A 19,113-nucleotide genomic window follows, 5' to 3' on the forward strand; every position below is an offset into this window, starting at 1 on the left:
AGAGAGAGACAGAGAGACAGAGAAAAGGGTCTTTCTTTTCCTGTTGGTTTATCCCCCTAAGTGGCCGCTAAGGCCGGCGCGTTGCGGCCAGCATGCAGCGCTGATCCAAAGCCAGGAGCCAGGTGCTTCCTCCTGGTCTCCCATGCGGGTGCAGGGCCCAAGCACTTGGGCCATCCTCCACTGCCTTCCCGGGACACAGCAGAGAGCTGGACTGGAAGAGGAGCAACCAGGACAGAATCTGGCGCCCCAACCGGGTCTAGAACCTGGGGTGCCAGCGCCGCAGGTGGAGGATTAGCCAAGTGAGCCATGGCACCGGCCAACAATCTATAATTTTAAATGACCAATAATGTGGAAATAAACATCGGTAAACTTTCAACAATAAAAACCACATTTCAGTCAACCATGCTAATGAAAAGATTGATTTTTTCTATTTGCTCTATAGAAAATGACAGTTAAGTGTCGCTCCCCGTCTCCGTGGAGGAACGACACAGGACCCTGCGCTGTTCTTTTGTCTGCTCGGCCCTCCCTGGGTTTGCTGCTGGTTCTTCCCGGGTTGGCTACCGTCCCTCCCACCTCCGTGGAAGGGCGGTTCCCCCTAGCCACTTTCCCCACTTCCGCGGGGGAGCGGCACACCGCCGGCCGGCTCTCTCGGGGGCTGCACAGGTGTTCCTTCAGATGTTCCTCTTAGATGTTCCTGGTGCATGTTGTCTCTCTCCTCCTTTATAGTCCTCTTCCACCAATCCCAACTCTGCTACCCACACGCCGAGTACGCTGCTCTCCTCCAATCAGGAGCAGCTCCTGCAGCTTGTTGGTTGAACTGGAGGCAGCTGAGTAGAAGCTGTTTCCTCCTCTCCCAGCGCCATATTGTGGGAGAGCAGATGCATAGAATAAGTCTTAATTCTAGTAACTTAGTCTAGTCTGAGTTGCTCCCCACAGTTAAGTTCACACTGTTGATATATAAAGGGGTAATCAAAGAACATATACCCAAAATACTGGGGAGAGGACAGCTTAGCTTCAGGAATTTAAATTGGGGTATTTGTCATCTCTTTTAAATGTGTGTGTATGATTTCTTTTTCTAAAAATAAGAAGCCTTCAAAAAGTTTATGGAAAATGCGTACTATGGGGAAAAAAAGTGTATGTGTTTCTAAAATTCTTTTACCCCATATGAGCATATGTTTTAGTGCCATTTTCCCACAAAGTCTTTGAAATGCCCTTCTGTATATCTTCCCCACACCTAGTCTGTGTTCTTTGTCTTCAAGGGTCTTTGCTCCTGATTCTGAAGTTCAGGCCCCCCAAAGCAGGATCGGCCCTAGCCCTGGGCATGCATTGGCGGGTGACACGCCCATCTTCCTGATGGGCAGAACTTCCATTGGGTAGCACTGAAAGCCAGGAAGAAAACAAAGCAGAGAAGGATCTAAAAGCAAATAATGTGGCTGGTTCACACACTGGCCATTTCAAAGTAAACAAGTTTTTGATGTTTTCAGTTATTCATTGTAAGAGATAAGTATGTAATCTGCAACACTTCCCTGCCAAAGTTAAGGAACAGAGACTTATATCTCCACGCAGATTGCAGTTATCAATCGTGGCTATTATTCAACTTTAAAGGACGCCCTATGGTTCAGTTCAGCCATGGAATAAAGGTCCTTGGGTAAAAGCAGCCGTTATGAAACTGAGACAGGCCTCCTTCTGATCCACTCCACAGAAAGTGAGACAGTCTCAGCTCTCCCGGGAGAATTAGAATTTCTGCCTGGCACAAAGTGAACTCGCCCTCTTGTTAGTGGATAGAGGATACCTTTAATTACTGGGATTCAAAAAGAAATTGGAGCGTGCCCGGGGGTGGGGGTGGGAACCCACAATGCTAATGATTTGAGGTTTAATAAATAATACTAATACTGTATGTTTAAAAAATGCCTGATGGATTTCTGTTTCTAAAAAGGTAGCCATAACAGTGAACATTTCCAAAAGTTCTGCTTGAGCGGCAGCCACGGTGCTCCTCGTGTTGAATGTTGTTTAATAGCACGAGGTGGAAAAAGAGACTCAGAGGAGAGGCTGTTCTTATCATTGTCTATCACACTATCTCGAAACATGTTACAGGGTTTAACTCAGTCACCCTTAAAGTCTAGATAACTCTGAAATAGTAGCACTGCCCTTTAGCTGGACACCTTGCGGCCTAGAAATAGGAACAGATTTTTTGAAGGTGGGCAAGAGCAGTTGTAACCTGAGCACAAATTCTGAGACTAATCCATTCCTGAAGGTGTCTTTCTGAAATATATTATTCTGTGTCTTCTTAAGAATGCACCAAGGGCCTGTTCCCAATAAAGCAATATAGTTCCAGGCACAACTTAATTGTCAGTATGAGAGTCTTGTCCAGTAGTTGTAAATAGGTTGCAAACTCAGACAGTTTTGAAGAATTTGATTCATAGAGGAAATGCAGCATCCCAACTCCATGAAGATTATGCTAATGGTAGAAAATCTTTCTCATGTAAAAATAGTCCCTTTCTCACTGTGCAGCTCCACCAGATTCTGCTTCATTCAAAATCTGCAGCAGTCCCCAGATCTAGAACTAGATGGTAAAGTGCCAGGACGTATGTATTTGTCGTCTGGAAGGCGTGTTAGAGATCATCCCGTTCACCTTCAGCTTCCTGGTCCTGCAGATCTCGAAGGTTCCCAAGACTCGTCTGACACAGTCATGTAGTTAGAGACAGAGTTAGGACCACAAGCCAGATCTCTCTGTTCTCATCCACATGGCCATTCTGTATCACACTGCCTCTTCCCCAACCTCAGACCACCCCTACAGAATAATAGAAGAAAAAACAAATCTTACAATGCATTATCACATTACAATATAGTACAAAGTTGTATGAGTAGAATTGTCAAGAGCTTACATTTAAAAGAAAAAAAAAAAAGATGAACAAGATAAAACTAATAGTCCCAAGAGACAGAGTTGGGACTGCTGTTTGGCTATTAAAGTTAATTGTGCTAATAGCAAAGAGGTGAAAAAGACACATCAACACAAAGAGGAAAACTTTCGTGCTAGGCTAGCACTGACTCTTGTCAGCCATAAGCTAGATGCACAGGAAAGGACATGAAAAGCTTTGAATTACAGCTGTCCCACCCCCTGCTGTTTCCACCCAAACCCAACTGTTTTTCCACCAGGATCCGACACATGTGCAGTGACACATGGAAACAGGGTGAGCTCATGAGCCCTCGGGAATAGAGGCCAGTATTCCCAGCACAGCACCCTGAAAGCGCTTGGACACACCCAGCCCCCACCCCAGGGATGGCAAATGGGGATGAGGACCTGGTGATGGAAAAACCCACTTCAAAGCAGAAAGGGAAGGCTAAAAACAAACTCAGACACCTGGCTGCCATGTATTAAAAATGTCAGAAGACAAAAAGCACCAGCTCCCAAACCAGTCTGGTTGGCAAGTGTCCTTATTCAATCAGATCCTAGCAAGAAACCGTTTTGGGAATATGGAAGACAGCATTACCAAAAGCTGGCGATCAGTGAAGACTGTGCAAATGCAAGGGAGTAGATTGCCGTGCTAACGTTGCAGCCGAAGAAAACCTCCTCTCCGAAGACAGGGCATGGCAGAGCTGACTTTGTGCGCTGGAGGGAAGCCGTCTCTTCTTGTTCCATGTTTATCTGTTTCTGCCATTGCAGTATTAACATTTGAAATTGAATCTCTCACTGATCATTCCTGTGTGAACCACATTATGGTAAAGGCAGGCTCCGTAGATGACCTTCAGTGAGGCGGTTGCTGCGTTGCTCCCTGTAATTGGGTTCGCTGATAGATCCTCCTTCTCCTAGGTAGTAAGGTCTGGTTTGAATTAAAGTCTGTGGTGAGCTCAGAGCTCTGCTGATGGCCAGAGACTCTTTTTTGGAGTTGGTAGTATACTTACACATTTGATAAGGATTTATTGAACCTAGTGGCTAGTACGGTGTTAAGTATGGAAATAAAATATGACCGAGTTTCAAGGGCTCTTTCTGCCAGTACAATGGGGCATGATATTTAACCCCTCTCAGCCTGTTTCTTCTTAAATTTATTGCAAGAACTGAATGGGAAAATATATGTAAAATAGTAATTGATGGCGCTGAAATCACTGTGCCTTTGAGTAATTCAATTTGAACATATAGACAGGTACATAAGTGGTGTATGTGCTACAACAGAGAGATAGGCAAATACAGAGAAAGGGTAGCTAATTTGATCTGAAAAGGACTGGAGCCAGTCCTCAATGACGTGTTGGAGACAGAAAGTGACTTAAAAGAATTGGGGGCAGGGACAGACGTTCAGAAAAGCCAGGGGTGAGCTCACTAGGTGCCCTGGGGTCGGGGGCAGAAATCCCTTTCAGTAGCAGCACAAGTCGCCCCGTCCAGCCTGCAGTGCTCCTGTCCGAGGGCTGCTCCGGTGCAGGGCATTCCAGCATCACTCTCTCACACTGCCTGGGGCCATGGCGTTTCTTCCCCCTTGGACCCAAAAGGGGTCATCTGAGGGGCCAGATGCTCGTGAGGCAGCCCTTGGGGGAAGGATAGGGGGAAATCAGCACTTAAGTCATAGAGGAAGCATGGGGGAGCACTTTGAGATAAATTAGAGTAAAAAAAATAACATAGTTAGGTGACAGAATAACTCAGGGTACTTAGGACATGGTATGCATCCTACTAGTTTTCTGCTAGTACAGAACTACTGATAACAAACTAGTCACCAAAATGTTGGAGGAGATGTTTCTTCTGACAGGTAAGGGTAGTGCTGAATAGTGACAAGGCAATGGTGACAAGGCAGTAATGAAGCGATGAGCTAGTGTAGGGGACTGCACCAGTGCCCCTTCCCTTTCTCCCCCATTCCAGAAAGGCACGAATCAGTCGTGGCATGCGCTCCCATTGAGCCTGGGAACAGCTTCAAAACCTTTGACCTTGCTGTCATCCCGGAGCTGGTGCCTCTACAGAGAACGTGTTAGAAGCACAGTGAACAGCCTGATAGTGTGCCCACTGAGAGACCAGGGTTGCAGTCTGATTGGTGTGATTAAATAAAAAGGTCCACTTGATTGTGGCTATTTACTGTGAAATGAGACTGACACACTGGGTTGGCTGCTGTGGGGTGAATTAGTGAACGTTTATGCTCACTCTCTTGTATACAGAAGCTGGAAAGCTAGAAATGACATCTCCTGGCCCCTTTAAATTCAGGATGTGAGAATTGGGATCACAATGACTAGAATAGGGAGAAAGTCAGGTTCTGGGCACGTGTTCCTGGCAAGATCTGTGTCACGGACAGCATTGTTCTGTGGTCAGCGGCACTGACTGTGGCCTCCTGATCCAGGGACTTCCTGCTCGGATGGAGGGAGGCATGAGCAGCTCACCCCATGCCCAGTCCTGTAATAGGTCTGGGGGGTGTGGTCATTCCTAGAGGCTCAACATAGAGCCTCTTCCTTCTGCTCCCTCCCACATAGAAATGTCGAAAACCTCCTAATAGCTGAGTGCCTTTCAGCTTAAACAGACTAGACTCTGTTGTATGCAGCTGAACCCTGACATAAGATTAAGGCATGAAAAAAAAACAAACTTACCTTTAGTCATATTTGCAGATAGAAAAATTTGGCAGAAATAGCATGAATATTTTAATCAAATCTCATATTCTGGTAGCTTCAGCTTTTAGCTCTATGAAAATGAATTAAAAGCCTGTATTTCTAATTGCAAATTCTGGTCTTTCTGTCCTACTTGATCTCAAATTCTTTTTGCTAGACAAAGTGCAAAGAGATCTTCCATCTACTTGTTCACTCCCCAAAATGCCCATAAGAGCTTGGGCTGGGCCAGGTAGAAGCCAGGAGCCTGGAATTCCATTTAGGTCTCCTACATAGGTGGCAAGGACCCAGGTACTTGGGCCATCATCGGCTGTTTTCCCAGGTACATTAGCAGGAAGCTGGATCAGAATCAGAGGAGCCAGGACCTGAATGAGCGCTCTGATGTAGAATGCGTACTTCCGAAGTGGCAGCTCCACTCGCCACGCCTCAACGCCTGTTCCAGTCATTTTGTTTCTCACCTGCTTTTTGTTATCTTTGTCGCATGGTCTCGAAATTTTAGCATAATCTCACTTCCCCCTTACCAAGACTGGATGTTTCTTCCTTTGAATAGTCTGTATTTCCCATGGCTACTTTCTTTTCTTTTTTTAAATTACCTGGAGTCTCACTACTCTAAATAAATGTTATTTGTTAGTGTCTTTTTTTTTCTTAAAACATTTATTTATTTATCTGCAAGGCAGAGTCACAGAGTAACAGAGGGAGAGAGAAAGAGAGAGGTCTTCCACGTGCTGGTTCACTCCCCAGATGGCCACAACAGCCAGAGCTGGGCCAATTCCAAATCAGGAGCTTCTTCCAGGTCTCACACATGGGTGCTGGGGCCCAAGGACTTGGACCATGCTCTGCTGCTTTGCCAGATGCATCAGCAAGGAGGGAGATCAGAAGTGGAGCAGCTGAGACACAAACCAGTGCACAGTGCCCTGCAGGCAGCAGCTTTGCATACTGTATCACAGCGCTGGCCTCTTTATTTTATTTTATTAAGATTTATATATTTACTTGAAAGGCAAAGTTACAAAGAGAGGAACAGAGAGACAGAAAGATCTCCCATCAGCTGGTTCACTCCTCAAATGGCCACAACAGCTAGAGCTGGGCCATTATGAAGCCAGGAGCCAAGAACTTCTCCTGGATCTCCCATGTGGCTGCAGGGGCCCAAGCATTTGGGCCATCTGCTGCTGCTTTCCCAGGCACATTAGCAGGGAGCTGGATTGGAAGTGGAGCAGCGAGGACTCAATCTGCCCATATGGGATGCCCTTATTTGTGATGCTGGCCGGCCCCTCCAAAGCGACTTCCATCAATCTCGTTCATGGCTTTTTAGTTCATGCTTACTCAGTGGTAAATGTCCCATGGTTTGGTTTTCCTGTTTGCAGTATCTTTTCACCTCTTAGCCCTTATCTTTACTCTCGCAGTGGCCACCAAATTAGTACTCCTAAATTTCTTTCTCATTTTGACACTTCCCATTCAAACACTCTGAGACTTCTAGCTGCTTGAATATAAAATTCAAGACAACTTAGCTTGGCACTCAAGGCTTGCACAACCCAACTGCCAAGTGTTTATCAAAGATTGCTTCCTGCTACTTCCCTGCACGAACCCACAAACACTACAGCCAGCTCCAGGCCAACCAGCCTCTGCCTGTCATGATCTGATTAACCCACTGTTCTGAGACCCTTGTCTTTTATACCATTTTGCCTTCCTGCGGTACCCTCCCCTTCCTCCCTGCATTCCACATTCAAAGAACAAATCAAAATCCTTTCTCCATGACAAGGGGGAAGGGGAGGGCAGATGCCTGGAGCTATCCGAATGGTAGATAGAAGGGAATATAGATTAGGAAAGTAACATTTCAGGTGATGGTGATTGTTTTAGCCGACTAATGATAAGATGTAAGTTTTATTTAGATTCTGGGAAAGTGGTAACCTCTTGTAAGTTTCATGGTTCTCCAGGTAGCAAGCACTATTCAAAAGGACTGCAGTCATAAAATCATCCATAATCACCCAATTACTTATTTTGGGGCCCGTGCTGTGGTGTAGAAGGTTAGACCCGCTGCCTATAGTGCTGGCATCCCATAAGGCACGGGTTCGAGTTCTGGCTTCTCCACTTCCAATCCAGCTCCCTGCTAATGTGCCCAGAAAAGCCGTGGAAGATGGCTCAAGTACTTAGGCCCATGCAGCCATGTGGGAGACCCGGAAGAAGCTTCTGGCTCCTAGTTTCAGCCTGGCCTTGCTCTGGCCAAGCGGCCATTTGAGTAGTGAACCAGTGGATGGAAGACTTCTCTCTCTTCCTCTCTCTCTCTTCCTCTCTCTCTCTTCCTCTCTCTCTCTTTCTCTCTCTCTCTTTCCTTCTCTCTGCAACTCTGTCTTTCAAAGAAACAAAGTAAATCTTTTTTAAAAAAGATAAAAGAATTGATTTGTTTCTGTGGAATTGATAGTAAGGGCAGCCAGGAGCTTGGTTAACCTTAGCCAAGGGAAACACCAAGGAAGATGGCTGAATCTGTCCATCATCGTGTGTCTCCTCTGAGCCAGTTTTAGGATCTGCATCAAGCATGCATTATTCATTGTGTCTGCCTCACCAGATGGCCTCATTTTACCCGTGAGATGATAGAACAGTTTCCTTTCCCTTCATCCTCTCTCCTGTTCCGCAGTGTGCTCACACCAGCGGGTGAAAGGATTCCCTCCCGGGGGATTCCTCCCTCCCTCTCTGCCCTGGCCTGGCGCTGCACTTCCCCGTCAGCTGCGTGAGTGATGCATGTGCAGTCACACTTGCCAATGATGGCCTTGACCTCACTGTGTCTCACTGCGTTCCTGTGCATGAGTGTTGATGGCTGCAAGTGTTAGTTCCCCTGGCAGTTTTCACCGATCGGAACATGAGAAGCTCCCCCAGTCTTCCATACATGTCCGCCAGCTTCTCCACAGGGCTCATTCTGGGTGTTTCTCCTCATCCTCTTTTTATAACCCCCCTCCCTCATTTTCCATTCATAGAACTCCAGGCCAGGCAAATATGAGCATGTCTGCACTTCAAAAATCTCTGCACTGAAAGAAACTTGTCTCTTAATTTCACGTCCCACAGACTTTTCAGAGGGCCAGCATGTATTCTTTTCCACTTGAATAAGATGTGCCCCACCTAGCTGTGGCCGAAACTCCATCTCCCTGTTCATTGCAGCCATGATTTAGAGAATTCCCGTTCTCGAATCTCATCTGGGATGCGAGTCTTTACCTTTCAAATCTCTATCACTCGTCCATAGTCACCGAAGTTAACTGGAAAAACAATGACAGTTTTCCTATGCCTCCAATCTGTCAGTTGTATTCCCTAAAACATTGTTGCTGAAATATACTTCTAAATTCATTCCTTTTTGCAACAAACGGGCTCAACAGGCCTTTCTGTCTCCACTGTGGTTCTAAGGCAAGACAAGTGATGGGTCACATCAGCTCTGCATGGAACCACATACAGGAATCAGAGCTTCCATTTTTTACTCAGAAGAACATTTGTGCCATGTTTTTTGTTTTTTGTTTTTTTTTATTTGAAAGGCAGAGTGACCGAGACAGATGATCCGTGTGCTGAATGACTTCCCAAATGGCTGCAACATCTGGGGCTACAGCAGGCCAAAGCCAGGAGCCAGGAACTCTAAGTCTCCCACATGGTGGCAGAGACCATCATCCTCTGCTGCCCAGCTACATTACTGGGGAGCTGCATCAGAAGCAGAGTGACCAGAATACCATGTACTATTTATTTATGTAAGAGGCAGAAAGAGAGTGTGCTTCCATCTGCTTGTTTGCTTTCCAAAGGCCCACACAGCCAGGACTGGGACAGGTCCCAAGCCAAGAGACAGGAATGCAGCTCAGGTCTCCCATGTGGGTGGCAGGAACCCAGTGACTTGAGTCAGCACCGCTGCCTCCCAGAGTCTGCCTTAGCAGGAAGCTGGAGTCAGAAGCCAGGGGCAGAAAGCAGACCCAGCTACTTGAGATGGGATGTGAGCATCTTAGCCACTCCACCAAACACCTCCTTCTCTCCCGACACTCAAAGCTGTCTGTGCTGAATCACGGCCTTTCCCAAGCCAGTGTTGCGCTGTCTCTCCTCCACGTCACTTCCTTCCATGCTTGTTTCTCGCAAGCCAGACATGCATTCCTCTTGGAGCTTTCATTCGTATTCTCAGGAGTGTGCGGGTTCCTGGTGCTTGGGAGAGTCTAGACTGCACCTGCCTCTTGGTAGAAAGTGCTCTCGCTTGCTGAGTTTACGTCTCTAGCATCAACTGCCATCTCCTTTCCTAGGGTCACAGCCTGCCGCTTTCTGCCCTCCTCACTCATCCTTCAGTTCTCCTCCACTCTGTGGGACTCCTCATTTGCTCAGTGTTCTGCTTTTTCTCCCGTTCCCCAATTCCCTTCACACACTGCTCACGCTCTGGTGCCTTGAGCTCCCCCGGGACTGGTTGTTCCTTCTGGCAAGAAGATAAACAGAGAACACTGTCTGACTTAGGACTGGAGTCTGCAGTGGAAGCGGCATCCATCGTGTCCTGGGCCCCCTCCGTAACTGGCCTGGTTGACAATCTGGTGGTCCAACTAGACTCTGTGCCCCAGAAGTTTCCCCCTGTGCTTCCTCTGCCTGCTGTTGGGGTCTGCGGCCATGCTGACGGCTCAGGAGCAGATGCCTCAAGGCTCTTTGTAAACCTAAGACACTCCTTCTTCATCCCTGAATAAAGGTTTGGATTTCACCGCTCATCAGTCCCGGCCAGGTACTTCTGGTACATGAACTCGTGGGTGCTGTGTGCTTCTTTTATGGGTCCTCTCAGTTATCTGTGCAGTGGTCTGCTTCACATCTCAGTATGTAGCACTGGCATCAACACCTTCCAGTTCCCGACACGTTACCTGGAGTGTGGCTGACAGGCAGTAGGCTTCACGGCAGTGTGTGGGGAGCGAACCTTTCAACTCAGAGCAAACGAGGATGACAATGCACTTGTAGGCCTGTGCTCGGAATGCAGACGGGGTGCCAGGCTGCAGGCACCGCTCAGAGCAACCGCAGGAGCTGCCCTTGGACTACACAGTCACTGCAGAGGATCATAAACATCCTTGATCACGCCAGAACCTCCTGGGCAACGGGGCCACGGGGGACTGCTCGGTGGAAAAGGCCGCCCTGCTTCTCTAATAACCCACACATGAGGCAGGGCAATTAGGCCCTGGTCCAGCCCCCCGGTGTGTTTTGGGTCACCTACAACAGGAGTGTTTTTCTCCTGTGGCCCAGGGCACCCCCACACTGCGCTACCTCTGTGCTTCCCCCTTCTCCAGGAATAATCAAGGTTCTCCTCTCCTGCCCCAGACTGTAACACGGTAAATCAGTGATGGTTTCCCTGCGATGCTTTGTGACTTGGTACAAACCTCTTCGCTGTTTGTGCTGAGGTCACTGACATCAGAAATCCAGTAAGTTAGGAAGTACCTAGGAGTTAGGGAAACTGAATTGTGGTTCTGACACTACTGCTCCCTGGCTTCCATCTTGGGCTGTTTCTTCAGATGTTAAATCAGGGAGCCATCTGGATGCTGGGTGGCGTGGTGGGCTAAGCTTCCACTTGCGGCGCCAGTCTCCCATGTGAGCACTGGTTCGTGTCCCGGCTGCTCCTCTTCCGATCGAACTCTCTGCTTGTGGCTTGAGAAAGCAGAGGTAGATGGCCAAAGTGCCTGGGCCTGTGCAACCTCATGGGAGACCCAGAGGAGGCTCCTGGCTTCGTGTTGGCCCAGCTCTGGCTGTTGCAGCCATTTGGGGAGTGGGCCAGTGATGGAGGACTTTTTCTGTGTTTATTCCTCTCTCTGTAACTCCACCTTTCAAATAAATAGGTATATTTAAAAAATCAGGAAGCCATCTGTCACAGGTTTGCTTTGGCTTGGGTTGAATTTTACCTAGGATGGACTCTCTAGGACAGTTTTCCAAACTAGAGTTATGACCTTTTAGTTGATCACCAGATCAATATTTGTGACATACTAGTAGTATTCCATATGCTTTTGTTGTGATTACACGTGATGGGTGTGTTTAGAAGTTAGAATGTTTGTAACATTCTGCCCTACAAATATAGACAGACAGTGTGTGGCACTTCAAAGGATTCATGAAATCAAAAGGCACCTTTATTTTAGTGCCAAAAAAATTTAGAAATCTTTGCATATGAGGTATCTTCAAAAAGTTCATGAGAAAATGAGTATTGTGAAAAACCCATGCATGGGTTTCTAAATTTTTTTTGCACCAAAGTAAACTTCTTTTAATTCCATCTTCCATGAAACTCTTGCAGTACTGTTTTTGATTAGTGTTTATGTGAAACTGGGGATAGGAATGAGGAGGAGCTGTACATGGGCTAAGATTTCTGTGTAAGGGGGTAGAAGTATTGCAGAATCAGATTGTGGTGGTGGTGGTAAAACTGTAAATATACTAACATTCATGGACTTGTACAAGAGAAATAGGTAAATGTTATGTGTAAACGTGTCTCACTGAAGCTATTTACAAATTTTTTTAAAAAGCTGCTGTAAAGGATGGTCCAATATTATATCAGAATTGTTTCTGGGGATATTAAATATAGCTTTTGTCAGGTTTTCAAAGGGATCCAATACCATAAATTTTTTTTTTTGACAGGCAAAGTGGACAGTGAGAGAGAGAGACAGAGAGAAAGGTCTACCTTTGCCGTTGGTTCACCCTCCAATGGCCGCCGCGGCTGGCTCACCGCGCTGATCCGAAGGCAGGAGCCAGGTGCTTCCTCCTGGTCTCCCATGCGGGTGCAGGGCCCAAGGACTTGGGCCATAGCAGAGAGCTGGCCTGGAAGAGGGGCAACCAGGACAGAATCTGGCGCCCTGACCGGGACTAGAACCCAGGGTGCCAGCGCCACAGGCGGAGGATTAGCCTATTGAACCGCAGCGTTGGCCAATACCGTAAAATTTTAAGAACCACTTAATGAGTCAATTTCTTTTTAGCACTGTAATTCTACAGTTCTACAATCTGAAAGTTTATTGTCTCAAAATTACCATAATAAAGTATTGCTTCCACAGCCTTGCAAGAGTCTGTTTATCCAATAATATAAGTGGACTAGATACTAGGTGTTCATTTATTTTAAAATTTGATGTATTATTGATAGTGTTATCAATATTTGCTTGGCTGGGATATTTCTTGTTAGGCTTGCCCGCACTTGGCCTGCGTGCACAGGGTTTTTAGTCATGGCCACATCTGCAGTTCATTTGCCAATGGCGTGCTGTAATGACACGTGTAGCTCCTGTAATTTTCTCATCTTGGAGATCACTGATTGCAAAGCTGGTAGAGCTCACAGATGCTCCATGGTCCTATCACTAGTACACCAGCCTTCTAGCAAGAGCTAGAAAGTGGGCCCCAGAAGGGATGCTCTATATCTCATGTAAACAGGAAGACTGGGAATTTTTAGGCCAAGTGCAATATGGCGTCAGGAAGAGACATTTCTGGGTAAGTGGGATGTTAACACAAGGAGTTGTGTTGATTTCCAGTGTGTGGGCAATGTGCTATCTGCCAACTACACTTAAGGTTATGTGTTCCTAGATGCCAAGAAACATGTCTAGAGCTTATTTTACAATGCTAAGCAGAAGGTTGTATATACACCAAAAGCATTTAACGTTTGTTAAATTGCGGTGTGATTTTACTCTGCAGAAAAGAACTGCATAGAATCTAAGTGTCCATCAGGGAGGCTGGATTAAATAAACGGATACTTTCAAACTATCGTAGTAGTAGGCATGTTTACATGTGCCATTATAAAGAATTCTCAGTATGCTAGTAAGTGAAAAGACAAGGTATAGAGCACCTCCGGTTAAGTAAAACGAATGGAGTGGTCTTACCACATGGAGTATGCAGCCCTCCTTTCTGAGGGTACAGATCTGTTTGTGCTGGATGCCTTGGGGAGGAGGAGTGACTGTTACAGGAGGAAAGAGTAGTGAGGGAGGATGATGCTTTTTTTACTGTAGCAGTTTTCTCTCCTCTTTTGCTATTTTCACGTATAATTCTATTAATTTATCATTTGAAATCTTTTAAAAATTGTATTACAGAAAACACTTTGGTATCACTTGCATGTACGTTATCCCATCTAACGTAAGGAACAACCCACCTGAGGCAGGAAGAAGCTGAGGCTCGGAAAGTGCAAGTGACCTGATGGAAGGTCACACAGCGAGACAGTAAATCATAGCACACCTGATTCTAGGCCCAAATCCTCAGGGTCCGGGTTCACTGATGCTTTTCTCACAGCTCCACACACTAAGCTCGTGTCGAGGTAAAACTGGTACACAGTGCACTTTCACTCTGTGCTCAAGCAGCTTGCTTTTGCTAGAGATCTCAGGTCAAGCTTAAATATACTGTGTGTTGGGGCCATGGTCACGTAGCGGGTAAAACCATCACCGGAGATGCCAGCATCCCGTATTGGCACTGGTTCGAATCCTAGCGGCTCCACTTCATATGTACCTCCCTGCTAATGTGCCTGGGAAAGCAGTGCAAATTGGCCCAAGTACTTGGGCCCCTGCACCCACATGGGAAACCTGGAAGAAACTCCTGGCTTCAAATCAGCCCAGCTCCAGCCATTGTAGCCATGTATAGAGTGAACCAATGGATAAGAGATCTCTTTCTCTCCTCTTCTCTTTCTGTGTTTCTGTCTTTCAAGTCAGCTGTATGTTTCTGACATGCAGTGATAGATAATATACTCCAACAATGCTTTTCTATATATATAAAACAGCAACAAAAACCCAACAACCCCATGGTTGATAGCACATCACAGTAGTTAAAAGCCTGTCTCTGAAATCGGTTAAATCTGGGCTCGAGTCCTACTTCCCTAAGTTAATAACTGTACCATCTTGGGAAATACTCTTCATCCCTGTTTGTATAATGAGGGAAATAGGACTCATCTTACTGGTGTTCTGTGGTGATAGTTTGAGATGTCACAATAAAGTGCCCGAGATAATAGTGGGCTCGATGTAAGTGCCAAATTCAAGCCCTCCTCTTGGCCTCAGCTCTCCGTAAATCTTCCAAGACACACCCAGTTCTTCCCCAAGCTCTATCTGACTTACCTTTCAGCCTCAACACCCATCATCTGCATTAATTAATCTCATTGTCCAACGTACATCAAGGAGTTCACAGGGAAAATACAGAACGTACATCCTTGGTATATAACATCTTGTGTCTTACCATTTTTGTAGGAGGCTAAAAAATTTCCCCTGAGTTCTAAAACTCTGATTTCCAGTCTCAAAGACTTAATCCAGTTTTTGTTGAAACAAGGGAAGCCTCCTTGTGCCATATTAGAATTCGCACCAAAAACTATCCAATATCCATGTACGTTAATTATAGCGGCAATTGCTGATGGCTATTCCAGAAATGTCTTCCAGGCTCAAGTGCTGTTTTTAGGTGATGGTTCTAAGGATCATCAGACACCTGTCCCATTCAGCAGCTGGAATATTTCAGCATCATCATGCTTTTAAAATAGCAGAAAAGCAACCACAAAGACATTTTAAACCAGAGGGGTTAGAATTGAAGACCATGATGCCATGATGCCAACTCTCAATGCAATCTTTCTTTCTTTTTTTTTTTTTTTTGACAGGCAGAGTGGACAGTAAGAGAGAGACAGAGAGAAAGGTCTTCCTTTGCCGTTGGTTCACCCCACAATGGCCGCTGCGGGAGTGCACTAAGATCTGAGATACTACAGCCTGTGGCTCCAAACAAAGTCAAATGGAGAAAAACATAGATTTGGCTGAAGGTTAAAAAGAATTGAAATACCTTAACCACCTCTCTGTCTTGCACCAGAAGACATTTCTTCTATACTCCCTACTCCTGAATCCAAGTCAGAATGAATGTAGGCTCCCTAAAAGCTCCACTGGGATGGGGAAGGGGAATTTTGAGAAACTTTACAGTGCCAGTGGATCTTTGGAGCTGGAGGGAGGCTTCAGAGATTTTCCTGTCTTGTCCATTTGTTTTACAGAGCAGGAGAGTGAGGCTCAGAAAGTTAAAGTGACATTCTCATGCAGCCCAGGGTGTTGAAGAAGGAATACAAAGCATAAGTGTTTCCAAGCAGACTTTGCAACTCGTCCTATTTCGGTGGATGTGGGTTAGGAATAGGCATGTGACCAGGTAGCAGTCAGATAGACATAAAGGATTTTAATCCCCAGCAAAAAGAGAACCAATGCTTAGAACATCAACAGCCATACCACAACCTTGCTGTGGCTGTGACACACCTCAGAATGGAAACTGACTCCATGGAAATGTATGTTCAGAAATACGTTCTCCAGTTTGTACGTTACCTTTTCATTTGTTGGTGAAATGTTTGCTTTGCTCTGCGGAAGCTTTTTGGCTTGATGCGGTTCTACTTGTTCATAGTTACTTTTGTCGCCTTTGCTTTCGGTAATTTAATAAAAAAAAAACCATTACCACGAGCAGCATCAAAGAGTTTTCCTTTGTGTTTTCTTGGAGTTTTATGGTTCCAGGTGTTAGGCTGAGATCTTTAATCTGTCTTGCGTTGATTTGTGTGTTTGGTGGAAGCTAAAGCTCCGTTTCCTTCTCGTGCATGTGGAGTAGCCAGGATCTGGATAATGGTTAGAACTCTGGAAATGAAAAGCAGAGGGGGAGAGTGGGGAGGGAGGCGGCAGTCAAATTCACGTGCAGACACAGGAGACATTCTTCCGCCGGCTTGTAGAGAGCCCCGCACTCAACCCTGCTCCCTAAACTTCCCTGTGATGCTGCTCAAGTCTCCTTTGAAACAATGAAGGCTTTTGTGTCACTTTTGTGTCACTTTTGTGATGCTGATTTAACAAATTACCGCAAACCTAGTGGCTGAAGAAGGCACCAATGTATTATCCTGTGGTTCGCAGGTTACAAGCCACATATGGCTTCCATAGAGCTAAAATCAGGGGTTTGGCAGTACTGAGTACCTTTGTGGAGGCTCAAGGGAAGAATCCACTTCCTTGCCTTTTCCAGCTTCTAGAGACCTGCACTCCTTGGTTCGTGGCTTCCTCCTCCATCTTCAAAGTCAGTACTGGTAGGGATAGGCATCGTGGCACAGCAGATAAAGCCACTGCCTGCAAAGCTCGTAATCCGTATGAGTGCCAGTTCGAGTCCCAGTTGCTCCACTCCCTATTCGGCTCCCTGCTAATGTACCTAGGAAAGCAGTGGAAGAGGCCCAAGTCCTTGGGCCCTGCCACCCACTTGGGAGATGGGAATGGAAGTTCTGCTCTTGGCTTTAGACTGGCCCAGCCTTGGCATCATGGCCATTTGGGGAGTGAACCAGTGGATGGAAGATCTTTGTTTCCCTCTCTGTAACTCTACCTTTCAAATAAATAAATAAATCTTAAAAAAAAAAAAAAAAAACTAAGTAAGTACTGGTAGATCTTTTAAAAAGCACAGGTAGAGTTTTTTAAATTTATTTTTATTTATTTAAAAGGCAAAGTTAGGAAGAGAGAGACAGACTTATCTTTTTTTATCTACTGGCCAGGAGATTTTTTTAAAAAGGTTTATTTATTTATTTATTTGAAAGTCAGAGTTACACAGAGAAAGAAGGAGAGGCAGAAAGAGAGAGAGGTCTTCCATCTGCTAGTTCACTCCCCAACTGGCTGCAATGGCCGGAGCTGCACCGATTTGAAGCCAGGAGCCAGGAGCTTCTTCCAGGTCTCCCACATAGGTGCAGGGACCCAAGGATTTGGTTCATCCTCTACTGCCTTCCCAGGCCGTAGCAGAGAGTTGGACCAGGAAGTGGAGCAGCCGCTACTCAAACTGGCACACATATGGAATGCCAGCACTGCAGGCGGCAGCTTTACCCACTATGCCACAGTGCTGGCCCCAAACAGGAGATTTCTGTTTCTGCCTTTCTTTCTCTCTGCTTCTGAAAAAAAGCTAATTACTTTTAAAATGAGTTAATAAAAATGTAAATTTTTAAATTCAAAGTTTAGTAATTTTAAAAAAAATTTATGTGAAAAGCAGAACAAGAGAGAGAGAGAGAGAGAATGAGAGCACTTTTATTTGCTGGCTCACTCCCCAAATTGCTGCCACAGTCAGGGCTGCACCAGGCCAGAGGCAAGGATTCCATCCGGGTCTCCCATGCAAGTAGCAGGGGCCCAGGCGTCTGAGCCATCGTCTGCTGTTACATTAACAGCTATGTTAACAGGAAGCTGCTTTGGTAGTACAGTAGCTGGGACTGCAGTTGGCACTCTGCTATGTATGCTGGCCTTGTGGGTAGCAGTTTAACTCACTGTACCAGAGCACTGGCCTCATGCTGAATAGTTTTAAATTAAAACATTTTAAATATATTCCAGGCATGGAGTACAGAACATCAGTGGAAGGAGATTGATGTTTGGGGGTAAGGTTATTATCGCATTTCTTAGTGGTGTGTGTCCACTAGCGGTATGTTGAAGAAATCTGCACTTCATTGTTGAATTAGTCACAGTAGCCAAATATGACAAGAACTGAAGTACCCACTGACTGATGAATGGATAAAGAAATTATGGTCTATACCCACAATGGAATATTACTCAGCTTTGCAAAAAGGGGTTCCTGACATTTGTGAAACCATGGATGAACCTAGAAGTTACCACATCACTATGTGCATAGATACCAAGAAAAGTATATCATGGCATTATGTCACACACTTTAAACATATGCAATTAAAAAAAAAGCAAAAGATGTGGCATCCGTACCTTTATGCATTAGACTCTCCTGTATGACTTTGATGATATGAATGCTGTTTCTGAGTAATAAGATAAAAAGATGGGGGTGTGTCTCTCATAGCATTTAAACTCTAGAATAGAATTCAAAGTGTTGTTACTTCCTGGGGAGACTTGTGCTCAGCTAAATACGTAACAGGAATTCAGCAGCTTTCATGGGTGTGAACTGAATAGTTAGTGTCCTTCAATATGTGGACAATGAAAAAAAAGTTTCACTTTGTTATGTTATGAAGAAATCAACAGGATTGAATCCAAAAAAAAAAATTACAAAAAAATCAGCCAAACGAGGAGCTGGTTTTTTGAAAAAATAAACAAAATTGACACCCCATTGGCCCAACTACCTAAAAAAAGCAGAGAAAAGACCCAAATCAATAAAATCAGAGATGAAAAAGGAAATGTAACAACAGACACCACAGAAATAAAAAGAATCATCAGAAATTACTACATGGACTTGTATGCCAGCAAACAGGGAAACCTATCAGAAATGGAGAGATTCCTGGACACATGCAACCTGCCTAAATTGAACCAGGAAGACATCGAAAACCTAAACACACCCATAACTGAGACAGAAATTGAAACAGTAATAAAGGCCCTCCCAACAAAGAAAAGCCCAGGACCAGATGGATTCACTGCTGAATTCTACCAGACATTTAAAGAAGAACTAACTCCAATTCTTCTCAAACTATTCAGAACAATCGAAGAAGAGGGAATCCTCCCAAATTCTTTCTATGAAGCCAGCATCACCTTAATTCCTAAGCCGGAAAGAGATGCAGCACTGAAAGAGAATTACAGACCAATATCCCTGATGAACATAGATGCAAAAATCCTCAATAAAATTCTCGCCAATAGATGCAACAACACATCAGAAAGATCATCC

The 19,113-nt window shown here is 45.4% G+C and overlaps 1 protein-coding gene across 3 annotated transcripts in view; it reads left to right on the forward strand.

Annotated features, from left to right (window-relative positions):
• CCDC192 (coiled-coil domain containing 192) overlaps window positions 1-15,695 on the forward strand; it is a 310,484-nt gene extending 294,789 nt beyond the window's left edge. For all 3 annotated transcript variants that reach the window (XM_089334911.1, XM_089334909.1, XM_089334910.1), the window contains one exon: window positions 15,128-15,695. In XM_089334911.1, the coding sequence (XP_089191037.1) occupies window positions 15,128-15,222 (95 nt within the window). In that variant the 3' untranslated portion in view covers window positions 15,223-15,695. The remainder of the gene's footprint in view (window positions 1-15,127) is intronic.
• Window positions 15,696-19,113: the final 3,418 nt, after the last annotated feature.

Source organism: Oryctolagus cuniculus, chromosome 6 (assembly GCF_051225735.1).
Source record: "Oryctolagus cuniculus isolate XC-2025 breed Fujian yellow rabbit chromosome 6, ASM5122573v1, whole genome shotgun sequence".
In the NCBI taxonomy this organism is placed as follows: domain Eukaryota; kingdom Metazoa; phylum Chordata; class Mammalia; order Lagomorpha; family Leporidae; genus Oryctolagus; species Oryctolagus cuniculus.